The following is a 27,767-nucleotide window of genomic DNA, read 5'->3' on the forward strand; positions in this document are numbered from 1 at the left end:
TATGTGTGTTGTCATCCATCCATCCATCCATCCATCCATCCATCCATCCATCCATCCATCCAGTATAATGGTCAATAGTATGTGTGTGTTGTCATCCATCCATCCATCCATCCAGTATAATGGTCAATAGTACGTGTGTGTTGTCATCCATCCATCCATCAATCCAGTATAATGGACAATAGTACGTGTGTGTTGTCATCCATCCATCCAGTATAATGGCCAATAGTATATGTGTGTTGTCATCCATCCATCCATCCATCCAGTATAATGGACAATAGTACATGTATGTGTGTGTTGTCATCCATCCATCCAGTATAATGGTCAATAGTATGTGTGTGTTGTCATCCATCCATCCAGTATAATGGTCAATAGTATGTGTGTGTTGTCATCCATCCATCCAGTATAATGGTCAATAGTATGTGTGTGTTGTCATCCATCCATCCAGTATAATGGTCAATAGTATGTGTGTGTTGTCATCCATCCATCCAGTATAATGGTCAATAGTAAATGTGTGTTGTCATCCATCCATCCAGTATAATGGTCAATAGTAAATGTGTGTTGTCATCCATCCATCCAGTATAATGGTCAATAGTAAATGTGTGTTGTCATCCATCCATCCAGTATAATGGTCAATAGTAAATGTGTGTTGTCATCCATCCATCCAGTATAATGGTCAATAGTAAATGTGTGTTGTCATCCATCCATCCATCCATCCATCCATCCATCCATCCATCCATCCATCCATCCATCCATCCATCCATCCATCCATCCATCCATCCATCCATCCATCCATCCATCCATCCATCCATCCATCCATCCATCCATCCATCCATCCATCCATCCATCCATCCATCCATCCATCCATCCATCCATCCATCCATCCATCCATCCATCCATCCATCCATCCATCCATCCATCCATCCATCCATCCATCCATCCATCCATCCATCCATCCATCCATCCATCCATCCATCCATCCATCCATCCATCCATCCATCCATCCATCCATCCATCCATCCATCCATCCATCCATCCATCCATCCATCCATCCATCCATCCATCCATCCATCCATCCATCCATCCATCCATCCATCCATCCATCCATCCATCCATCCATCCATCCATCCATCCATCCATCCATCCATCCATCCATCCATCCATCCATCCATCCATCCATCCATCCATCCATCCATCCATCCATCCATCCATCCATCCATCCATCCATCCATCCATCCATCCATCCATCCATCCATCCATCCATCCATCCATCCATCCATCCATCCATCCATCCATCCATCCATCCATCCATCCATCCATCCATCCATCCATCCATCCATCCATCCATCCATCCATCCATCCAGTATAATGGTAAATAGTATGTGTGTGTTGTCATCCATCAATCCAGTATAATGGACAATAGTATGTGTGTGTTGACATCCATCCATCCATCAATCCAGTATAATGGTAAATAGTATGTGTGTGTTGTCATCCATCAATCCAGTATAATGGACAATAGTATGTGTGTGTTGACATCCATCCATCCATCAATCCAGTATAATGGTCAATAGTTTGTATGTGTTGTCATCCATCCATCCAGTATAATGGTCAATAGTATGTGTGTGTTGTCATCCATCAATCCAGTATAATGGACAATAGTATGTGTGTGTTGTCATCCATCCATCCAGTATAATGGTCAATAGTATGTGTGTTGTCATCCATCCATCCATCCATCCATCCAGTATAATGGACAATAGTATGTGTGTGTTGTCATCCATCCATCCATCCAGTATAATGGTCAATAGTATATGTGTGTTCTCATCCATCCATCCATCAATCCAGTATAATGGACAATAGTATGTGTGTGTTGTCATCCATCCATCCATCCAGTATAATGGTCAATAGTATATGTGTGTATTGTCATCCATCAATCCAGTATAATGGACAATAGTACGTGTGTGTTGTCATCCATCCATCCAGTATAATGGTCAATAGTATGTGTGTTGTCATCCATCCATCCATCCATCCATCCAGTATAATGGACAATAGTATGTGTGTGTTGTCATCCATCCATCCATCCAGTATAATGGTCAATAGTATATGTGTGTTCTCATCCATCCATCCATCCATCCAGTATAATGGTCAATAGTATGTGTGTGTTGTCATCCATCCATCCATCAATCCTGTATATAATGAACAATCGTATGTGTGTTTTGTCACCCATCCATCCAGTATAATGGTCAATAGTATGTGTGTGTTGTCATCCATCCATCCAGTATAATGGAAAATAGTATATGTGTGTTGTCATCCATTCATCCATCCATCCATCCAGTATAATGGACAATAGTATGTGTGTATTGTCATCCATCCATCCAGTATAATGGACAATAGTATGTGTCTGTTGTCATCCATCCATCCAGTATAATGGTCAATAGTATGTGTGTGTTGTCATCCATCAATCCAGTATAATGGTCAATAGTATGTGTGTGTTGTCATCCATCCATCCAGTATAATGGCCAATAGTATGTGTGTGTTGTCATCCATCCATCCAGTATAATGGTCAATAGTATGTGTGTGTTGTCATCTATCCATCCAGTATAATGGTCAATAGTATGTGTGTGTTGTCATCCATCCATCCATCCATCCATCCAGTATAATGGTCAAGAGTATGTGTGTGTTGTCACCCATCCATCCAGTATAATGGTCAATAGTATGTGTGTGTTGTCATCCATCCATCCATCCATCCATCCAGTATAATGGTCAATAGTATGTGTGTGTTGTCACCCATCCATCCAGTATAATGGTCAATAGTACGTGTGTGTTGTCATCCATCCATCCATCCATCCAGTATAATGGACAATAGTGTGTGTTGTCATCCACCCATCCAGTATAATGGTCAATGGTATGTGTGTTGTCATCCATCCATCCATCCAGTATAATGCTCAATAGTATATGTGTGTTGTCATCCATCCATCCAGTATAATGGTCAATAGTATGTGTGTGTTGTCATCCATCCATCCAGTATAATGGAAAATAGTATGTGTGTGTTGGCATCCATCCATCCAGTATAATGGACAATAGTATATGTGCGTTGTCATCCATCCATCCATCCATCCATCCAGTATAATGGACAATAGTGTGTGTTGTCATCCACCCATCCAGTATAATGGTCAATAGTATGTGTGTTGTCATCCATCCATCCAGTATAATGGACAACAGTATATGTGTGTTGTCATCCATCCATCCATCCATCCATCCAGTATAGTGCTCAATAGTATATGTGTGTTGTCATCCATCCATCCATCCAGTATAATGGACAATAGTGTGTGTTGTCATCCAGTATAATGGTCAATAGTGTGTTGTTATCCAGTATAATGGTCAATAGTATGTGTGTGTTGTCAACCATCCATCCATCCATCCATCCATCCATCCACATCCATCCATCCATCCACATCCATCCATCCATCCATCCATCCATCCATCCATCCATCCATCCATCCATCCATCCATCCATCCATCCATCCATCCATCCATCCATCCATCCATCCATCCATCCATCCATCCATCCATCCATCCATCCATCCATCCATCCATCCATCCATCCATCCATCCATCCATCCATCCATCCATCCATCCATCCATCCATCCATCCATCCATCCATCCATCCATCCATCCATCCATCCATCCATCCATCCATCCATCCATCCATCCATCCATCCATCCATCCATCCATCCATCCATCCATCCATCCATCCATCCATCCATCCATCCATCCATCCATCCATCCATCCATCCATCCATCCATCCATCCATCCATCCATCCATCCATCCATCCATCCATCCATCCATCCATCCATCCATCCATCCATCCATCCATCCATCCATCCATCCATCCATCCATCCATCCATCCATCCATCCATCCATCCATCCATCCATCCATCCATCCATCCATCCATCCATCCATCCATCCATCCATCCATCCATCCATCCATCCATCCATCCATCCATCCATCCATCCATCCATCCATCCATCCATCCATCCATCCATCCAGTATAATGGTAAATAGTATGTGTGTGTTGTCATCCATCAATCCAGTATAATGGACAATAGTATGTGTGTGTTGACATCCATCCATCCATCAATCCAGTATAATGGTAAATAGTATGTGTGTGTTGTCATCCATCAATCCAGTATAATGGACAATAGTATGTGTGTGTTGACATCCATCCATCCATCAATCCAGTATAATGGTCAATAGTTTGTATGTGTTGTCATCCATCCATCCAGTATAATGGTCAATAGTATGTGTGTGTTGTCATCCATCAATCCAGTATAATGGACAATAGTACGTGTGTGTTGTCATCCATCCATCCATCCATCCATCCAGTATAATGGACAATAGTATGTGTGTGTTGTCATCCATCCATCCAGTATAATGGTCAATAGTATGTGTGTTGTCATCCATCCATCCATCCATCCATCCAGTATAATGGTCAATAGTATATGTGTGTTCTCATCCATCCATCCATCAATCCAGTATAATGGTCAATAGTTTGTATGTGTTGTCATCCATCCATCCAGTATAATGGTCAATAGTATGTGTGTGTTGTCATCCATCAATCCAGTATAATGGACAATAGTACGTGTGTGTTGTCATCCATCCATCCAGTATAATGGTCAATAGTATGTGTGTTGTCATCCATCCATCCATCCATCCATCCAGTATAATGGACAATAGTATGTGTGTGTTGTCATCCATCCATCCATCCAGTATAATGGTCAATAGTATATGTGTGTTCTCATCCATCCATCCATCCATCCAGTATAATGGTCAATAGTATGTGTGTGTTGTCATCCATCCATCCATCAATCCTGTATATAATGAACAATCGTATGTGTGTTTTGTCACCCATCCATCCAGTATAATGGTCAATAGTATGTGTGTGTTGTCATCCATCCATCCAGTATAATGGAAAATAGTATATGTGTGTTGTCATCCATCCATCCATCCATCCATCCATCCAGTATAATGGACAATAGTATGTGTGTATTGTCATCCATCCATCCAGTATAATGGACAATAGTATGTGTCTGTTGTCATCCATCCATCCAGTATAATGGTCAATAGTATGTGTGTGTTGTCATCCATCAATCCAGTATAATGGTCAATAGTATGTGTGTGTTGTCATCCATCCATCCAGTATAATGGCCAATAGTATGTGTGTGTTGTCATCCATCCATCCAGTATAATGGTCAATAGTATGTGTGTGTTGTCATCTATCCATCCAGTATAATGGTCAATAGTATGTGTGTGTTGTCATCCATCCATCCATCCATCCATCCAGTATAATGGTCAAGAGTATGTGTGTGTTGTCACCCATCCATCCAGTATAATGGTCAATAGTATGTGTGTGTTGTCATCCATCCATCCATCCATCCATCCAGTATAATGGTCAATAGTATGTGTGTGTTGTCACCCATCCATCCAGTATAATGGTCAATAGTACGTGTGTGTTGTCATCCATCCATCCATCCATCCAGTATAATGGACAATAGTGTGTGTTGTCATCCACCCATCCAGTATAATGGTCAATAGTATGTGTGTTGTCATCCATCCATCCATCCAGTATAATGCTCAATAGTATATGTGTGTTGTCATCCATCCATCCAGTATAATGGTCAATAGTATGTGTGTGTTGTCATCCATCCATCCAGTATAATGGAAAATAGTATGTGTGTGTTGGCATCCATCCATCCAGTATAATGGACAATAGTATATGTGCGTTGTCATCCATCCATCCATCCATCCATCCAGTATAATGGACAATAGTGTGTGTTGTCATCCACCCATCCAGTATAATGGTCAATAGTATGTGTGTTGTCATCCATCCATCCAGTATAATGGACAACAGTATATGTGTGTTGTCATCCATCCATCCATCCATCCAGTATAGTGCTCAATAGTATATGTGTGTTGTCATCCATCCATCCATCCAGTATAATGGACAATAGTGTGTGTTGTCATCCAGTATAATGGTCAATAGTGTGTTGTTATCCAGTATAATGGTCAATAGTATGTGTGTGTTGTCAACCATCCATCCATCCATCCATCCATCCATCCATCCATCCATCCATCCATCCATCCATCCATCCATCCATCCATCCATCCATCCATCCATCCATCCATCCATCCATCCATCCATCCATCCATCCATCCATCCATCCATCCATCCATCCATCCATCCATCCATCCATCCATCCAGTATAATGGTAAATAGTATGTGTGTGTTGTCATCCATCAATCCAGTATAATGGACAATAGTATGTGTGTGTTGACATCCATCCATCCATCCATCAATCCAGTATAATGGTAAATAGTATGTGTGTGTTGTCATCCATCAATCCAGTATAATGGACAATAGTATGTGTGTGTTGACATCCATCCATCCATCAATCCAGTATAATGGTCAATAGTTTGTATGTGTTGTCATCCATCCATCCAGTATAATGGTCAATAGTATGTGTGTGTTGTCATCCATCAATCCAGTATAATGGACAATAGTACGTGTGTGTTGTCATCCATCCATCCATCCATCCATCCATCCATCCATCCATCCATCCATCCATCCATCCATCCATCCATCCATCCATCCATCCATCCATCCATCCATCCATCCATCCATCCATCCATCCATCCATCCATCCATCCATCCATCCATCCATCCATCCATCCATCCATCCATCCATCCATCCATCCATCCATCCATCCATCCATCCATCCATCCATCCATCCATCCATCCATCCATCCATCCATCCATCCATCCATCCATCCATCCATCCATCCATCCATCCATCCATCCATCCATCCATCCATCCATCCATCCATCCATCCATCCATCCATCCATCCATCCATCCATCCATCCATCCATCCATCCATCCATCCATCCATCCATCCATCCATCCATCCATCCATCCATCCATCCATCCATCCATCCATCCATCCATCCATCCATCCATCCATCCATCCATCCATCCATCCATCCATCCATCCATCCATCCATCCATCCATCCATCCATCCATCCATCCATCCATCCATCCATCCATCCATCCATCCATCCATCCATCCATCCATCCATCCATCCATCCATCCATCCATCCATCCATCCATCCATCCATCCATCCATCCATCCATCCATCCATCCATCCATCCATCCATCCATCCATCCATCCATCCATCCATCCATCCATCCATCCATCCATCCATCCATCCATCCATCCATCCATCCATCCATCCATCCATCCAGTATAATGGTCAATAGTATGTGTGTGTTGTCATCCATCCATCCATCCATCCATCCAGTATAATGGTCAAGAGTATGTGTGTGTTGTCACCCATCCATCCAGTATAATGGTCAATAGTATGTGTGTGTTGTCATCCATCCATCCATCCATCCATCCAGTATAATGGTCAATAGTATGTGTGTGTTGTCACCCATCCATCCAGTATAATGGTCAATAGTACGTGTGTGTTGTCATCCATCCATCCATCCATCCAGTATAATGGACAATAGTGTGTGTTGTCATCCACCCATCCAGTATAATGGTTAATAGTATGTGTGTTGTCATCCATCCATCCATCCAGTATAATGCTCAATAGTATATGTGTGTTGTCATCCATCCATCCAGTATAATGGTCAATAGTATGTGTGTGTTGTCATCCATCCATCCAGTATAATGGAAAATAGTATGTGTGTGTTGGCATCCATCCATCCAGTATAATGGACAATAGTATATGTGCGTTGTCATCCATCCATCCATCCATCCATCCAGTATAATGGACAATAGTGTGTGTTGTCATCCACCCATCCAGTATAATGGTCAATAGTATGTGTGTTGTCATCCATCCATCCAGTATAATGGACAACAGTATATGTGTGTTGTCATCCATCCATCCATCCATCCATCCAGTATAGTGCTCAATAGTATATGTGTGTTGTCATCCATCCATCCATCCAGTATAATGGACAATAGTGTGTGTTGTCATCCAGTATAATGGTCAATAGTGTGTTGTTATCCAGTATAATGGTCAATAGTATGTGTGTGTTGTCAACCATCCATCCATCCATCCATCCATCCATCCACATCCATCCATCCATCCATCCATCCATCCATCCATCCATCCATCCATCCATCCATCCATCCATCCATCCATCCATCCATCCATCCATCCATCCATCCATCCATCCATCCATCCATCCATCCATCCATCCATCCATCCATCCATCCATCCATCCATCCATCCATCCATCCATCCATCCATCCATCCATCCATCCATCCATCCATCCATCCATCCATCCATCCATCCATCCATCCATCCATCCATCCATCCATCCATCCATCCATCCATCCATCCATCCATCCATCCATCCATCCATCCATCCATCCATCCATCCATCCATCCATCCATCCATCCATCCATCCATCCATCCATCCATCCATCCATCCATCCATCCATCCATCCATCCATCCATCCATCCATCCATCCATCCATCCATCCATCCATCCATCCATCCATCCATCCATCCATCCATCCATCCATCCATCCATCCATCCATCCATCCATCCATCCATCCATCCATCCATCCATCCATCCATCCATCCATCCATCCATCCATCCATCCATCCATCCATCCATCCATCCATCCATCCATCCATCCATCCATCCATCCATCCATCCATCCATCCATCCATCCATCCATCCATCCATCCATCCATCCATCCATCCATCCATCCATCCATCCATCCATCCAGTATAATGGTAAATAGTATGTGTGTGTTGTCATCCATCAATCCAGTATAATGGACAATAGTATGTGTGTGTTGACATCCATCCATCCATCAATCCAGTATAATGGTAAATAGTATGTGTGTGTTGTCATCCATCAATCCAGTATAATGGACAATAGTATGTGTGTGTTGACATCCATCCATCCATCAATCCAGTATAATGGTCAATAGTTTGTATGTGTTGTCATCCATCCATCCAGTATAATGGTCAATAGTATGTGTGTGTTGTCATCCATCAATCCAGTATAATGGACAATAGTACGTGTGTGTTGTCATCCATCCATCCATCCATCCATCCAGTATAATGGACAATAGTATGTGTGTGTTGTCATCCATCCATCCAGTATAATGGTCAATAGTATGTGTGTTGTCATCCATCCATCCATCCATCCATCCAGTATAATGGTCAATAGTATATGTGTGTTCTCATCCATCCATCCATCAATCCAGTATAATGGTCAATAGTTTGTATGTGTTGTCATCCATCCATCCAGTATAATGGTCAATAGTATGTGTGTGTTGTCATCCATCAATCCAGTATAATGGACAATAGTACGTGTGTGTTGTCATCCATCCATCCAGTATAATGGTCAATAGTATGTGTGTTGTCATCCATCCATCCATCCATCCATCCAGTATAATGGACAATAGTATGTGTGTGTTGTCATCCATCCATCCATCCAGTATAATGGTCAATAGTATATGTGTGTTCTCATCCATCCATCCATCCATCCAGTATAATGGTCAATAGTATGTGTGTGTTGTCATCCATCCATCCATCAATCCTGTATATAATGAACAATCGTATGTGTGTTTTGTCACCCATCCATCCAGTATAATGGTCAATAGTATGTGTGTGTTGTCATCCATCCATCCAGTATAATGGAAAATAGTATATGTGTGTTGTCATCCATCCATCCATCCATCCATCCAGTATAATGGACAATAGTATGTGTGTATTGTCATCCATCCATCCAGTATAATGGACAATAGTATGTGTCTGTTGTCATCCATCCATCCAGTATAATGGTCAATAGTATGTGTGTGTTGTCATCCATCAATCCAGTATAATGGTCAATAGTATGTGTGTGTTGTCATCCATCCATCCAGTATAATGGCCAATAGTATGTGTGTGTTGTCATCCATCCATCCAGTATAATGGTCAATAGTATGTGTGTGTTGTCATCTATCCATCCAGTATAATGGTCAATAGTATGTGTGTGTTGTCATCCATCCATCCATCCATCCATCCAGTATAATGGTCAAGAGTATGTGTGTGTTGTCACCCATCCATCCAGTATAATGGTCAATAGTATGTGTGTGTTGTCATCCATCCATCCATCCATCCATCCAGTATAATGGTCAATAGTATGTGTGTGTTGTCACCCATCCATCCAGTATAATGGTCAATAGTACGTGTGTGTTGTCATCCATCCATCCATCCATCCAGTATAATGGACAATAGTGTGTGTTGTCATCCACCCATCCAGTATAATGGTCAATAGTATGTGTGTTGTCATCCATCCATCCATCCAGTATAATGCTCAATAGTATATGTGTGTTGTCATCCATCCATCCAGTATAATGGTCAATAGTATGTGTGTGTTGTCATCCATCCATCCAGTATAATGGAAAATAGTATGTGTGTGTTGGCATCCATCCATCCAGTATAATGGACAATAGTATATGTGCGTTGTCATCCATCCATCCATCCATCCATCCAGTATAATGGACAATAGTGTGTGTTGTCATCCACCCATCCAGTATAATGGTCAATAGTATGTGTGTTGTCATCCATCCATCCAGTATAATGGACAACAGTATATGTGTGTTGTCATCCATCCATCCATCCAGTATAGTGCTCAATAGTATATGTGTGTTGTCATCCATCCATCCATCCAGTATAATGGACAATAGTGTGTGTTGTCATCCAGTATAATGGTCAATAGTGTGTTGTTATCCAGTATAATGGTCAATAGTATGTGTGTGTTGTCAACCATCCATCCACCCATCCAGTATAATGGACAATAGTATGTGAGTGTGTGTGTTGCTTGCCATCCATCCATCCATCCATCCATCCATCCATCCATCCATCCATCCATCCATCCATCCATCCATCCATCCATCCATCCATCCATCCATCCATCCATCCATCCATCCATCCATCCATCCATCCATCCATCCATCCATCCATCCATCCATCCATCCATCCATCCATCCATCCATCCATCCATCCATCCATCCATCCATCCATCCATCCATCCATCCATCCATCCATCCATCCATCCATCCATCCATCCATCCATCCATCCATCCATCCATCCATCCATCCATCCATCCATCCATCCATCCATCCATCCATCCATCCATCCATCCATCCATCCATCCATCCATCCATCCATCCATCCATCCATCCATCCATCCATCCATCCATCCATCCATCCATCCATCCATCCATCCATCCATCCATCCATCCATCCATCCATCCATCCATCCATCCATCCATCCATCCATCCATCCATCCATCCATCCATCCATCCATCCATCCATCCATCCATCCATCCATCCATCCATCCATCCATCCATCCATCCATCCATCCATCCATCCATCCATCCATCCATCCATCCATCCATCCATCCATCCATCCATCCATCCATCCATCCATCCATCCATCCATCCATCCATCCATCCATCCATCCATCCATCCATCCATCCATCCATCCATCCATCCATCCATCCATCCATCCATCCATCCATCCATCCATCCATCCATCCATCCATCCATCCATCCATCCATCCATCCATCCATCCATCCATCCATCCATCCATCCATCCATCCATCCATCCATCCATCCATCCATCCATCCATCCATCCATCCATCCATCCATCCATCCATCCATCCATCCATCCATCCATCCATCCATCCATCCATCCATCCATCCATCCATCCAGTATAATGGTCAATAGTATGTGTGTGTTGTCATCCATCCATCCATCCATCCATCCAGTATAATGGTCAAGAGTATGTGTGTGTTGTCACCCATCCATCCAGTATAATGGTCAATAGTATGTGTGTGTTGTCATCCATCCATCCATCCATCCATCCAGTATAATGGTCAATAGTATGTGTGTGTTGTCACCCATCCATCCAGTATAATGGTCAATAGTACGTGTGTGTTGTCATCCATCCATCCATCCATCCAGTATAATGGACAATAGTGTGTGTTGTCATCCACCCATCCAGTATAATGGTCAATAGTATGTGTGTTGTCATCCATCCATCCATCCAGTATAATGCTCAATAGTATATGTGTGTTGTCATCCATCCATCCAGTATAATGGTCAATAGTATGTGTGTGTTGTCATCCATCCATCCAGTATAATGGAAAATAGTATGTGTGTGTTGGCATCCATCCATCCAGTATAATGGACAATAGTATATGTGCGTTGTCATCCATCCATCCATCCATCCATCCAGTATAATGGACAATAGTGTGTGTTGTCATCCACCCATCCAGTATAATGGTCAATAGTATGTGTGTTGTCATCCATCCATCCAGTATAATGGACAACAGTATATGTGTGTTGTCATCCATCCATCCATCCAGTATAGTGCTCAATAGTATATGTGTGTTGTCATCCATCCATCCATCCAGTATAATGGACAATAGTGTGTGTTGTCATCCAGTATAATGGTCAATAGTGTGTTGTTATCCAGTATAATGGTCAATAGTATGTGTGTGTTGTCAACCATCCATCCACCCATCCAGTATAATGGACAATAGTATGTGAGTGTGTGTGTTGCTTGCCATCCATCCATCCATCCATCCATCCATCCATCCATCCATCCATCCATCCATCCATCCATCCATCCATCCATCCATCCATCCATCCATCCATCCATCCATCCATCCATCCATCCATCCATCCATCCATCCATCCATCCATCCATCCATCCATCCATCCATCCATCCATCCATCCATCCATCCATCCATCCATCCATCCATCCATCCATCCATCCATCCATCCATCCATCCATCCATCCATCCATCCATCCATCCATCCATCCATCCATCCATCCATCCATCCATCCATCCATCCATCCATCCATCCATCCATCCATCCATCCATCCATCCATCCATCCATCCATCCATCCATCCATCCATCCATCCATCCATCCATCCATCCATCCATCCATCCATCCATCCATCCATCCATCCATCCATCCATCCATCCATCCATCCATCCATCCATCCATCCATCCATCCATCCATCCATCCATCCATCCATCCATCCATCCATCCATCCATCCATCCATCCATCCATCCATCCATCCATCCATCCATCCATCCATCCATCCATCCATCCATCCATCCATCCATCCATCCATCCATCCATCCATCCATCCATCCATCCATCCATCCATCCATCCATCCATCCATCCATCCATCCATCCATCCATCCATCCATCCATCCATCCATCCATCCATCCATCCATCCATCCATCCATCCATCCATCCATCCATCCATCCATCCATCCATCCATCCATCCATCCATCCATCCATCCATCCATCCATCCATCCATCCATCCATCCATCCATCCATCCATCCATCCATCCATCCATCCATCCATCCATCCATCCATCCATCCAGTATAATGGTAAATAGTATGTGTGTGTTGTCATCCATCAATCCAGTATAATGGACAATAGTATGTGTGTGTTGACATCCATCCATCCATCCATCAATCCAGTATAATGGTAAATAGTATGTGTGTGTTGTCATCCATCAATCCAGTATAATGGACAATAGTATGTGTGTGTTGACATCCATCCATCCATCAATCCAGTAAAATGGTCAATAGTTTGTATGTGTTGTCATCCATCCATCCAGTATAATGGTCAATAGTATGTGTGTGTTGTCATCCATCAATCCAGTATAATGGACAATAGTACGTGTGTGTTGTCATCCATCCATCCATCCATCCATCCAGTATAATGGACAATAGTATGTGTGTGTTGTCATCCATCCATCCAGTATAATGGTCAATAGTATGTGTGTTGTCATCCATCCATCCATCCATCCATCCAGTATAATGGACAATAGTATGTGTGTGTTGTCATCCATCCATCCATCCAGTATAATGGTCAATAGTATATGTGTGTTCTCATCCATCCATCCATCAATCCAGTATAATGGTCAATAGTTTGTATGTGTTGTCATCCATCCATCCAGTATAATGGTCAATAGTATGTGTGTGTTGTCATCCATCAATCCAGTATAATGGACAATAGTACGTGTGTGTTGTCATCCATCCATCCAGTATAATGGTCAATAGTATGTGTGTTGTCATCCATCCATCCATCCATCCATCCAGTATAATGGACAATAGTATGTGTGTGTTGTCATCCATCCATCCATCCAGTATAATGGTCAATAGTATATGTGTGTTCTCATCCATCCATCCATCCATCCAGTATAATGGTCAATAGTATGTGTGTGTTGTCATCCATCCATCCATCAATCCTGTATATAATGAACAATCGTATGTGTGTTTTGTCACCCATCCATCCAGTATAATGGTCAATAGTATGTGTGTGTTGTCATCCATCCATCCAGTATAATGGAAAATAGTATATGTGTGTTGTCATCCATCCATCCATCCATCCATCCAGTATAATGGACAATAGTATGTGTGTATTGTCATCCATCCATCCAGTATAATGGACAATAGTATGTGTCTGTTGTCATCCATCCATCCAGTATAATGGTCAATAGTATGTGTGTGTTGTCATCCATCAATCCAGTATAATGGTCAATAGTATGTGTGTGTTGTCATCCATCCATCCAGTATAATGGCCAATAGTATGTGTGTGTTGTCATCCATCCATCCAGTATAATGGTCAATAGTATGTGTGTGTTGTCATCTATCCATCCAGTATAATGGTCAATAGTATGTGTGTGTTGTCATCCATCCATCCATCCATCCATCCAGTATAATGGTCAAGAGTATGTGTGTGTTGTCACCCATCCATCCAGTATAATGGTCAATAGTATGTGTGTGTTGTCATCCATCAATCCAGTATAATGGACAATAGTATGTGTGTGTTGTCACCCATCCATCCATCAAGTATAATGGTCAATAGTATATGTGTGTTGTCATCCATCCATCCATCCATCTATCCATCCATCCATCCAGTATAATGGTTAATAGTATGTGTGTGTTGTCATTCATTCATCCATCCATCCATCCAGTCCAGTAGTTCATAATATCAGATAAAATTGTCCACAATATGACATCCTTACCATCTCTGAAGCAACCAATGCGATATAATGTTGGCATTTGAATCACAAATGCAAATATGTCATCTATAAAGGTATTCAGTGCTTTATAAGTCATCATCCTCCAAGGTAAATGTGCAACTGATTTCATTTTATAGTTGATAAACAGCTGTGGTGTCATCATAATAAATCCTGCAGAAGACCAGAAAATATAATTATTTGTAATTGTAACATATTCACTTATAATAAATGTGACGGTTGTTCAAATCACAGTAATGATGGACAAAGAATCTTGTTTCCAAACTAAATGGACAGTAAACAAAATTAGTCAAGGCATGAAATGATACATTTTGTAAACATAACGTTGTGGGCATTGCTTACTATAAAACACATTATTATTGCTAAACAAATGTTTACTCTGCCATGCATGTAAATGTTCATATTCAAACAAAATCTGAGAAGATGATCAAAATAGTCTATTAGTTACAATATCATCTAACAGACAAGTGGAATTGTATCAACTATTCATTAAAATACAAACAAATTATATCTTACCAAACATAAGAAGGAATCCATACAGTAAATTAAGAACAAACGAGTACCATCCTTTGTGCTCGTGATATAATACAGAGTATACAGCATATCCAGCAAGTAATGGAAATAGTATCCAAGAAAGATACTTAAATGCAAGCTAGAAATAACAAGTCATTTAAAACAAGTCATTCAAAATGACACAGTACCCATTAAAATTGTGAAAGTTCTCTTTGTGCTCGTCATATTAAAGCGGAGGGGTTGTCGCGAGCGTGTCCTTGAAACTCGAGTCCCAAGTGGCGTATACAACATATTGTTTATTTACATCAAATTCGAACATGTGTTGCATGACGACCCCTCCGGTTTAAGACATAGCAAAGAAAAACATAGATCACAAGTGAAAGCATGTCCAACTTATCACATTTTAAAGACAAGATGGCCGTCAGTCAGCCATATTTGATCAAATTGCAAATTAAATTTACATGTACATGTATCCATTTATGACATGCTAAATATCAATGAAAATGATACATGGGTGACAGAAATATAGTAATATGGCCAAAAATAAAAACAGCCGTTATTCGGCCATCTTTGATCTGATTATGAAACAAAGTGACATATATGATGTATGTGCCAAATACGAATGCAAAATAAATAAATTTTGGAAATATAGTAAAAAGGCCAAAAAGTCAAATGGCTGTCAATCAGCTATCCTTGAACCGATTTTGAAACAAATTGTCATGGACATGTGTCCTAACATGTATAAATTATGTGCAAAATTTGAATGAAAACTGACAAAGCATGTCCAAGATACCACATTTAAAAAAAACAAGATGCCTGTCAGTCAGCCATCTTTGATCCAATTGCAAAAGAAATTGTCGTGGATATGTATCCTAACATGTATAATCTATATACCAAGTTTGAATGAAAATTGACAGCGCATACAACAATACAACATTTTCAAAAAACAAGATGCCAGTTGGCCATTTTGAATCAAATAGCTAAACCACTGCATGTGCACATGTCCCACATAAAGTACTAGGCACATGCAAAGAATGAACAGAATCGACTGAAAGGATTATGACACACGGACGGACGCACGGACAGACGGACAGAGACCGAATTATAAGTCCCCGTTTTCGGACTTCGTCCAAACGGGGATTAATAAGGAATGGAATGTAAGACACAAATTACATCACAAAATATCCCAATTTTATAAGCAAAATAAAGTTCTCATGGTATCTATGTAGCAACTAACATAATGACATGTGCTTAACAACTCACCGTATCATACTGCTTTGTAGAAGATTGTGCATACGTAGCTTTATCAGTGAATGATATACGAGGCAGAACACCAAACCATAGGTTTTCCCGATCAATCTACACACATACATAAATATTTATTCATAAAGCTGCAAAAACATTGATTATAATGGAATTGACAGCAATGTGGATGCAGACAAAATATTTTGCCCCTTTCTATTCATTTTTTGTATCATGCATGAATTACAGATGCATGATCAAAACAAGTCTTATTTTAATGATTCAGTAAGCAAGGAATGCAATTTTGGGTTTATATGTGCTTCTATTGGAGATGCATTTTTAATGTAACTTACCTTAATCGACATAACTTTGGTAATTTTCCACAGATCAATCAGTAAACCAACAAAACAGCTAATTCTGACAACTGTGTTAGTTTCATTATCAAACACATAAAGAACTACAACCAGTGATTGGAATACTCCAAAAAACACTGATTTCACAGATAATCCTACCAGAGACTCACGGTTCTTCCAAAACTGAATGTCTGTAATAAAATGAGAATACTTAATTTTACTGTGAAGAGTATCTGTTTTGATAGTATCACAGTGCACACTTGTATTTTTTAATATTGTGTATTTGCATTTCATGTAATGAACATGGGTTTAAAAGTGTGTTGAGCAGGAGCTTGTTTTGCTGATTACCAAGGTATCTAAAATACACAATACAGAAAAATTGTTTTTATCCAGTTTCATTTCACTTCAATTTTGGGGGGAATAACATTAATGATATGTCCATTTCTGCTGTTTGTACTCGATGACATCAAGATTCAACTTAGGTGCATATTCTGCCCTTGAACTATAGAACAACAAAGAATTACAAAACTATTCAACTCTTGATAATTATCATATGGAATGTGATGAGTGCTGACATGTGTGTAGTATACTTATAACAGAGTACAAGTACACTAACATATCTTATGTTCAGGGTACCAGTAAAATGCGTGTGCATGTAATATAAAGTAATTACCGTTTTTAAATGCCAGGAACTCAAATATACTATGAACGATAGACACAATAATAGTGAGTCCCAACAAATAATGATTTGTTTCCAGAAAGGCTTTCTGTAATAAAAAAAAATAGATAAATGAAATAAATAAAGATTTTTATAAATATGTGTACTTTGAGTGAAAAATATGTTTCATAGTGAATATAACACTACGATGCTTGATATGCTATCAAACTGGTAAATATAACACTATGATGCTTGATATGCTATCAAACTGGTAAATATAACACTATGATGCTTTATATGCTATCAAACTGGTAAATATAACACTATGATGCTTTTTATGCTATCAAACTGGTAAATATAACACTATGATGCTTTATATGCTATCAAACTGGTGAATATAACACTATGATGCTTTATATGCTATCAAACTGGTGAATATAACACTATGATGCTTTATATGCTATCAAACTGGTAAATATAACACTATGATGCTTTATATGCTATCAAACTGGTAAATATAACACTATGATGCTTTATATGCTATCAAACTGGTAAATATAACACTATGATGCTTTATATGCTATCAAACTGGTAAATATAACACTATGATGCTTTATATGCTATCAAACTGGTAAATATAACACTATGATGCTTTATATGCTATCAAACTGGTGAATATAACACTATGATGCTTTAGATGCTATCAAACTGGTAAATATAACACTATGATGCTTTAGATGCTATCAAACTGGTAAATATAACACTATGATGCTTTATATGCTATCAAACTGGTGAATATAACACTATGATGCTTTATATGCTATCAAACTGGTAAATATAACACTATGATGCTTGATATGCTATCAAACTGGTAAATATAACACTATGATGCTTGATATGCTATCAAACTGGTAAATATAACACTATGATGCTTTATATGCTATCAAACTGGTAAATATAACACTATGATGCTTTATATGCTATCAAACTGGTAAATATAACACTATGACGCTTTATATGCTATCAAACTGGTGAATATAACACTATGATGCTTTATATGCTATCAAACTGGTAAATATAACACTATGATGCTTTATATGCTATCAAACTGGTAAATATAACACTACGATGCTTGATATGCTATCAAACTGGTAAATATAACACTGATGCTTTATATGCTATCAAACTGGTAAATATAACACTATGATGCTTTATATGCTATCAAACTGGTAAATATAACACTATGATGCTTTATATGCTATCAAACTGGTAAATATAACACTATGATGCTTTATATGCTATCAAACTGGTAAATATAACACTATGATGCTTTATATGCTATCAAACTGGTAAATATAACACTATGATGCTTTATATGCTATCAAACTGGTAAATATAACACTATGATGCTTTATATGCTATCAAACTGGTAAATATAACACTATGATGCTTTATATGCTATCAAACTGGTAAATATAACACTATGATGCTTTATATGCTATCAAACTGGTGAATATAACACTATGATGCTTTATATGCTATCAAACTGGTGAATATAACACTATGATGCTTTATATGCTATCAAACTGGTAAATATAACACTATGATGCTTTATATGCTATCAAACTGGTAAATATAACACTATGATGCTTTATATGCTATCAAACTGGTAAATATAACACTATGATGCTTTATATGCTATCAAACTGGTAAATATAACACTATGATGCTTTATATGCTATCAAACTGGTAAATATAACACTATGATGCTTTATATGCTATCAAACTGGTGAATATAACACTATGATGCTTTAGATGCTATCAAACTGGTAAATATAACACTATGATGCTTTATATGCTATCAAACTGGTAAATATAACACTATGATGCTTTATATGCTATCAAACTGGTGAATATAACACTATGATGCTTTATATGCTATCAAACTGGTAAATATAACACTATGATGCTTGATATGCTATCAAACTGGTAAATATAACACTATGATGCTTTATATGCTATCAAACTGGTAAATATAACACTATGATGCTTTATATGCTATCAAACTGGTAAATATAACACTATGATGCTTTATATGCTATCAAACTGGTGAATATAACACTATGATGCTTTATATGCTATCAAACTGGTAAATATAACACTATGATGCTTTATATGCTATAAAACTGGTAAATATAACACTATGATGCTTTATATGCTATCAAACTGGTAAATATAACACTATGATGCTTTATATGCTATCAAACTGGTAAATATAACACTACGATGCTTGATATGCTATCAAACTGGTAAATATAACACTGATGCTTTATATGCTATCAAACTGGTAAATATAACACTATGATGCTTTATATGCTATCAAACTGGTAAATATAACACTATGATGCTTTATATGCTATCAAACTGGTAAATATAACACTATGATGCTTTATATGCTATCAAACTGGTAAATATAACACTATGATGCTTTATATGCTATCAAACTGGTAAATATAACACTATGATGCTTTATATGCTATCAAACTGGTGAATATAACACTATGATGCTTTATATACTATCAAACTGGTAAATATAACACTATGATGCTTTATATGCTATCAAACTGGTGAATATAACACTATGATGCTTTATATGCTATCAAACTGGTAAATATAACACTATGATGCTTTATATGCTATCAAACTGGTAAATATAACACTATGATGCTTTATATGCTATCAAACTGGTAAATATAACACTATGATGCTTGATATGCTATCAAACTGGTGAATATAACACAGGAGTGATATTGTAGATTGGCCTCACTTTTAGGCTGTCTTGATCTTCATCATCATCTTCTACCATATCATCACCAAGGATCGCAGTCCATTTATTTCTCATAGACTGTGCTGCATACATCTGCCATTTAAACAGTGATATAGGACTGAATGTCAAGTGCAAATCTAATATTCTGGAAAAAAAAAAGAAATGCATAAATAACAAATGAAATATCATTGACATTTTAAAATCAATATACCGGATTCTGCTGTAAATTCGTCCATCCGAAAAATCGATGATTTTACGGCTGGTGGGCCCTTTTTTAGGGTTCACAATTTAAAAAAATGATTATTAAATATTTTTAGGGTACTTGAAAAATCCACCTACGCTGACTTTCAACACCGGCAGTTGAACAACCCAAAATGTAAGAAACTATTGCAGAAGCTTATTTAAAATTTTGTACATTTTTTGTTGTTGCTGAATTAAAAAGTAGACTGCCTAAAATGTCATTACAATGTCAGTGCATCCTTCTTCAAAAAAAAATCACATTAACGAATCTTATGCTTCAAAAACAATTATTTGTTTCATTTTGTTAGTAACAAAAGTATATTCTAAAAGAAGTTTCAAATAAAAACAAACATGACTGCATTGCTTAGTAGCAAATGATCACAGTTGCGCAATCCGGTCATGCTGAGTTTCACAATTATTGATTATAACCTAGTAATGATTACAATAAAATTCAAAAAATAAATTCGTTGAATTGTTATGAAAAGCAAATAAATTTCAAGTTATTTCATCATAAGCGAATGATTCCGGTCGCATTTTCAACATCGCTTTCAACAATGTTGTAGAAATAAATATTAGCCATGTCTTGACCTGGGACGGTGTTCTTTGACCTGACAGAGCAAATCTCTAATTAACCAATGAAATATGCTAATGTTATTGAAGCAGCACGGAAATGATTTGCCAATGTTGTTGTACGATCTTTTGGCTTAGATTTTGATGGGAAAGCGACATGATTTGTTTTTAAATAAAAAAAATTAGTTGTTTTCAAAAGATAAACTGAGCATTTAAAGAATAATTTAACATTGTTTACAGTGATAACAGCTCATTGTCAAAACGAAGCTTATCCATACTCTTGAATAGGAGTCAATGACTACAGCGAAACTTTAAGGCATCGGTAAGATTTAAAATAACAACTTAAAAAACTGCCGAAAAATCGTGCTGGGCGATTTCTTGGCCCCATTTTATATTTTTAACCCCAACTGCTGTTTAACAGCCCAGGGCGAATTTATGGCAGAATGCACAGTCTCAGCCAAGGTGCAAGGTCTGATTTACAATTATAGTGGCTTAGAAAATACGTTACAGTTATGTAGGTAAATGTCAGTTAACAAATTATGTACAGCTGGCATATGAATAAAATTGTAGAAATTACATTCTGCATATGAATACAAGAATGACCAGTTTACAATCTGCACATGAACAAAAGGTTTACAGAAATCAATCAAGAACTAGAACAGTGAGTCATATGACCAAGAATTTGAATACTTACGGTGTTGTCTCATTGATTGGCATGTAGTCAGTTGCCATGTTCCACCAATCATTGAAATAGAGTACAGGATAATATTCACCAGATATGTGAAATTCAATGTCTGAAAAAAACGAAAAAAAAAAAAACGGTTTTGTATCATAATCTAGCATATACAGAATGACAACTGAAAAACACTTGGAAGGGATGCCAACCTGCCCCAGATTTCTAAAATTTTAATATGAACATTGAGAACCATGTTTTCATCATGCAGAGACATTGTCTTGAAATATAGCCAAATCACATGCAGGCAATTTGTGTGTACATGTATAAAGGTGATCAATACGTTTCTCATGCAGTTAAATACTGTACATACATGTAAACCTTGTACATGCAGTTAAATACTGTACATACATGTAAACCTTGTACATGTAGTTAAATACTGTACATACATGTAAACCTTGTACATGTAGTTAAATACATACAGCTTGCAATGTATATGTTGTATTACCAGGAACCCTTCATCAAATTACATCTTGTACATATCACACAAATTCAAATAGATCAAACTATTTTTTAAGCATGTCATCAAAACTGTTTCCATGATTCACATTCCTAGAATGGTTAAAACATGATATTATAAAGTAATGTCTTACATTCATCCAATGGTGATGGTATGGCTCCTTGTCTCCATGGTGTGTGGTCATCAACTAAATTTATAGTTAAATTAGGATGCCAATGTGATAGAATCTCTGCTGGTCTATTATCATCTACACTCTGAAATAAATAAATGAATGTAACTTATACTGCCATACAGATTTGCAAAACTAATTTCTAACAGTTTGAATAGAAGTCATCTTTGATGACAGAGAATATGTCAAGAGTATGACCAATCTGATCAAAATCCGATATAATTTGTTGTTTTTTACATATTTTTTATTCTGATATTTTTTTTTGTTTTTTTATAATTTTCTTAAAGCCAGAAGATCTGAACAAAGTCATAGGAGATCTTGTTCAACTCAATTTCAACAACCAATCAAAAAAGGTTTTATATACGACCATGGTTGGACTTACAAATGCCATAATCACTGTATACCACGCCTTCTCTGATTGGTCGACAAATCTAGTTATTTGAGATCTCACAAACAAGATCTTCCATTGGATTGTTCAGATCTTTGGGTGTTCATAGTCAGAGAAAAAAAAAGGAAATACTCCCAAATTAATTAAAAATTAACAATTAAACAAATAAAAAAGAAATAAGAAAAACCCAATAAGATCAGATTTTAATCAGATTGGTAATGGCAAGGATATGAAGAGCACCAATACATATTTCCATTTACTAAGCAACTACAAACTTACATTACTGCTGTAAAGAAAATGGATTAATTCTGTTTTTTTAACTGTTTATTAGCAGGTTCCAACAGTTATTGATGATGTACGCATATATACCTGATTAAAATCCCAGAAAGAGGAAGTCATTGGAACAGCAAGATTGGTGATTATCTTTAAACATATAATATAAATTCTTGCAAGCTTTTTAAAATTATCATTTGTGTCTTTTATAACAAAAGTATCAGCAAGCAAACAGAAAGAGGTGCAATTTAAAATGAACAATAAAGCTCTCTGCGAACCTGTTATATGCAAAGCTTGTTTGCTACTTGCTTTATCCCTTGTTTTTAAATGTTTATCAAGTCATGCATTAAACAATACAAATGCTTTGTCTTGATGACGTACTCAGGTACTGCATATGTTGGAATAATTTCAGTTATCTGCAAATTATTGTACTTGAAACATATTCAATATTTGTTAATCTTTTCATTCATTTCGTGTTATACAAGTTTATAATATTCTGAATTGTACATTGTTTCAAAATAAGGATTCTGAAATGTGACGGCCACATGAGTGCGAATGTGGTAGAAACCACTGCAGAGTGTTCTTTTGTGTAAATTTTTATATTTAGCTAATTAGAAGCTTTCCCGCTAACTAAGATCTTATTGATGTGTATCAAGGGCATACTTATGTGCCATTCTTATAATAATGTGTTATATCGTGTTGTAAGTCTCTGGACTGCCAGTGCGCTTTCCGTTAGTAAATAAATTCTGAGTTTATATAGAAGTCCTTTTACTGTGGTGATTGGTGCTGCTTGCGACAGATAATTTTAATTTTTAATACTAATTTTATTTTCCATAATCGCAACATATTTACATGTAGTATTACTTACCCTGACTGAATCAGGACTAGCTTCAGTTTCTCCAGTTAATAAATTAACCATTTTATGATATCGTTTCTTTTTGTACTTATTCAACACTGTAATTCAGACACAAATGTGATACACTATTAGAAATGTAATCATATGCAATTATGTGTAATGTGAAACATACATACAACAACATCAATGCACACTCTAACAGGACTGATTTTTCACCAAATCAATGTATTTTGTTGCATCGAAGAGCCAAAGAATTAGCAGAACTAGTTTGTGCATCAACTAGCAGTAGTAGTAGTTATCAACTAGCAGTAGTAGTAGTTATCAATTAGTAGGGTTGTACAAACCTGCTTGTTTACATATTCATACTTACCAGAAAATGCATAGGCCTAATTACAAATTACAGCCTGACGGAAACTATTAGAGAATATAGCCAGGTCTAAAAGGAACACCCTGGGGTAACATTCTCTAAGAAAAAAGGCCTCGCATACAGGGTCACCCCCAGGGCGATCACGCGATCAAGGCCTTTCCGTCTCCATTCTCCTAACGTTTCCAGTGCAACACAGCAGGCCGCTCGGATGCTTGTGGGGAGGTGGGCAGGTTTCCACAGATTTTCTGGTAGGTATAATTATGTAAACAAATGGGTTTGTACAACCCTACTAGTTTACTACTACTAGCACGCTCACAGGAGGTGAAATGTAAATTTTTTAACACAAAAAGGCAGAAATTTATAACTACTCACTAACAAGGAGTCTTGTCAGGGATGCAACCAATCAGGTGACTCTTCAGGAACCGGGTGCCTCGAGAGTAAACCCCCCAATATAGGGAGGCTTACTAAAGGCGGCCGCCTGAATAATAATTAGGGCCCAACAATTTTAATGCATTACACAGTATATTGTTGGGCTGAATAGCGCAGATCGAAACCAGAAGCACCAAGAAAAGGAGGTTGGCTTCGGTCGAGGGCGCTAACGTTTTTGCGCACAGGGTCCTAGGTCCAAGGTCCAAGAACACTGTCTGACCTGTCACCACTGGTCCCAACCTGTAGAGACCCTCCTTCATAGGTTGGAGGTCCCTCAGATAGTATTTAATGAAGACATTCTGAGATCTCCAGAACCCTGCTCGAAGCAGTGCTGTTGCATATCCCCAGAAGGTTCTCCTTCGCTAGCTTCTACAATGTGGAGAAACACGTTCCCCTTCCTTGTTGATATATGACACTACTGAGGTGTTGTCTGTCCGAAGCAGGACTCTGTGGTGGTGTGCGACCTTATAAAAATGTTTCAGAGACAGTAGGATGGTCTACAACTCCAACTAATTGATGTAGCAACCCATATACGTGGCCAGCCACGTCCCTTGGACTTGAAGGTCCATCAGATGGACGCCCCACCCTTTGAATTGGACAAAGCCGAAGAGTTGATGACAGAACTAGACGATGAACTGAAGTCCTATTGCCAATAAGGCACATCAGTTCGCGCATAGAAGCCAATCCTGTCGACAGGATTTGGCTGGCGAGCTTCACAAAGGAGTCGTACTGCGCCTGAGAGGGGCAGACAAGCCCTTGCCCTGTGTCGAACTGCATACCCAGAAAAACTAGGTTGCGGGACGGTATGGACATGAGAATATTTATTAACTAGCAGCCTGTCAGCTGATATAGCTCTGCTGTTTGTGAAAGCAACGACTAAGAAGCAATTTAAACTTAATGCTAGCTGCTTTAATATCGCAAGACACGAACATTCTTGATTTTGTTGCAGAGAATATTTCACTAAAAGTAGAGAATTGAAGACATCTTTACGAAATGGACAAATCTAATAGAGGTCTATCCAAGGTGCATGTGTACAAGTAATTGTACTGGTTTTAAAGACAAGTCAAAAATATGTTTTTTGATGAAAAATGATGAAAATATTGGATTAGCAGTTTTCAACAAGAAGTTGAAAATAATGTTTTTGACCAAAAATTACAAAAATATTCATCAAAATTAGAGAATTGAAAATATTGTCACAAAATCAACAAATCTGACAGAGGTCCACCTGATATACCTACATATACAATATCAAAGCAATTGGACATGCAGTTTTCAAAGAGAAGTCGAAAATATAATTTTTTATCAAAATGACAAAATTATTCATCAAAATTAGAGAAATGAAGATATCATCACCTACATACTAAGTATCAAAGCATTTGGGCTAGCGGTTTTCAAGAAGAAGACGAAAATAGCATTTTTGACCAAAAATGACAAAAATATTCGGTATAAATAAGACAATTGAACATATCCACACGAAATGAACAAATCTGAGAGAAAAGGTACTTTCCTAGAAAGTTTCACAGCTACAGTACAGTTCTCACGAAAGCTTTGGCTTCACTTCAGCGTCAGCTTCGCTTCAGCATTGCATCATTATGGCATTGTTATGGCTTCATCGTCGCATCAAAGTCGCATCGGGGGGATATATTATTAACCAGTCTTACCAATCGCTAGCTTTATTTTATTCGAATTCATAAAATTCATGTTGATAATACAGACAAATATGGTTCTGTGACCCAGGCTGTGGTCCGATCAAGTGACTCTCAGCCAATCAATGTGACAGTCTTCACAATTATTCACTGAAAACATCGGTATATTTTGACAAACGCGTGGGAGTTGACCTCAGTTCAAAAAAAAAGAAGAAAAAAATTGGGCCGAGATATAAATCAGTTTTTCAAGTTGGGAAATAAAGTAAACTAGACTGGGGTCAATGATTTTCAGTATTGAAGGACTTCCGTGTGAATCATGATTTTCAAATTGTTCATTGATTGGTCACCAAATATTTACTGCTACAACTAAATGGACACATTTTTTTCTGAAGCCCAATGAATTATTTTTGCATGTCAAGCACTATTCGATTTTTTACAGGGCATGTGGCTCATTTTTATTTGAAAATATTTTTTGTGCGTATACTTTTAAATAGATCGAGCTTAGGTCACAAACACTGATCGTGACTTTATTTTGAAAATTGGATGTCAAGTTTTACCAGACCGACGCCACCACAACCATCCAATCATAGCTGGAAATGTACGCACTTGTTTCGAAACTTTGTATCAAGTTGACTGGCGACAATGCCGATGCACCAGGCGGCGTACGTGTGTTTTGCATGTATTAGTATTGGGTCGGACTCTGCTAAAACTAAACGAAACACAGAATCATAGAAAGCTGAGAGTATTGAAGACACATTAAAAATTAATTCAAAATTACTTGTACTTGAGATATTGATGGAATAGCTGAAAACTAATTATGTAAATCAGGAAACTGATATGAACAGATTTAAGTGTAAAACTAATAA

General features: G+C 38.2%; 1 protein-coding gene across 1 annotated transcript in view; it reads right to left on the reverse strand.

Annotated features, from left to right (window-relative positions):
- Window positions 1-27,767, reverse strand: part of LOC102801978 (putative lipid scramblase CLPTM1) — a 42,715-nt gene that overhangs the window by 1,207 nt on the left and 13,741 nt on the right. The window contains exons 5-13 of the mRNA XM_085495800.1: window positions 24,472-24,557; window positions 22,907-23,027; window positions 22,275-22,374; window positions 20,771-20,915; window positions 17,959-18,052; window positions 17,286-17,476; window positions 16,954-17,049; window positions 15,694-15,829; window positions 15,163-15,330 (exon numbers count right to left, since the gene is read on the reverse strand). Coding sequence (XP_085351926.1) covers window positions 15,163-15,330; window positions 15,694-15,829; window positions 16,954-17,049; window positions 17,286-17,476; window positions 17,959-18,052; window positions 20,771-20,915; window positions 22,275-22,374; window positions 22,907-23,027; window positions 24,472-24,557 — 1,137 coding nt within the window. The remainder of the gene's footprint in view (window positions 1-15,162; window positions 15,331-15,693; window positions 15,830-16,953; window positions 17,050-17,285; window positions 17,477-17,958; window positions 18,053-20,770; window positions 20,916-22,274; window positions 22,375-22,906; window positions 23,028-24,471; window positions 24,558-27,767) is intronic.

The sequence above is a fragment of the Saccoglossus kowalevskii genome, chromosome 2 (assembly GCF_978046115.1).
Source record: "Saccoglossus kowalevskii chromosome 2, keSacKowa6.1, whole genome shotgun sequence".
Lineage (NCBI taxonomy): Eukaryota > Metazoa > Hemichordata > Enteropneusta > Harrimaniidae > Saccoglossus > Saccoglossus kowalevskii.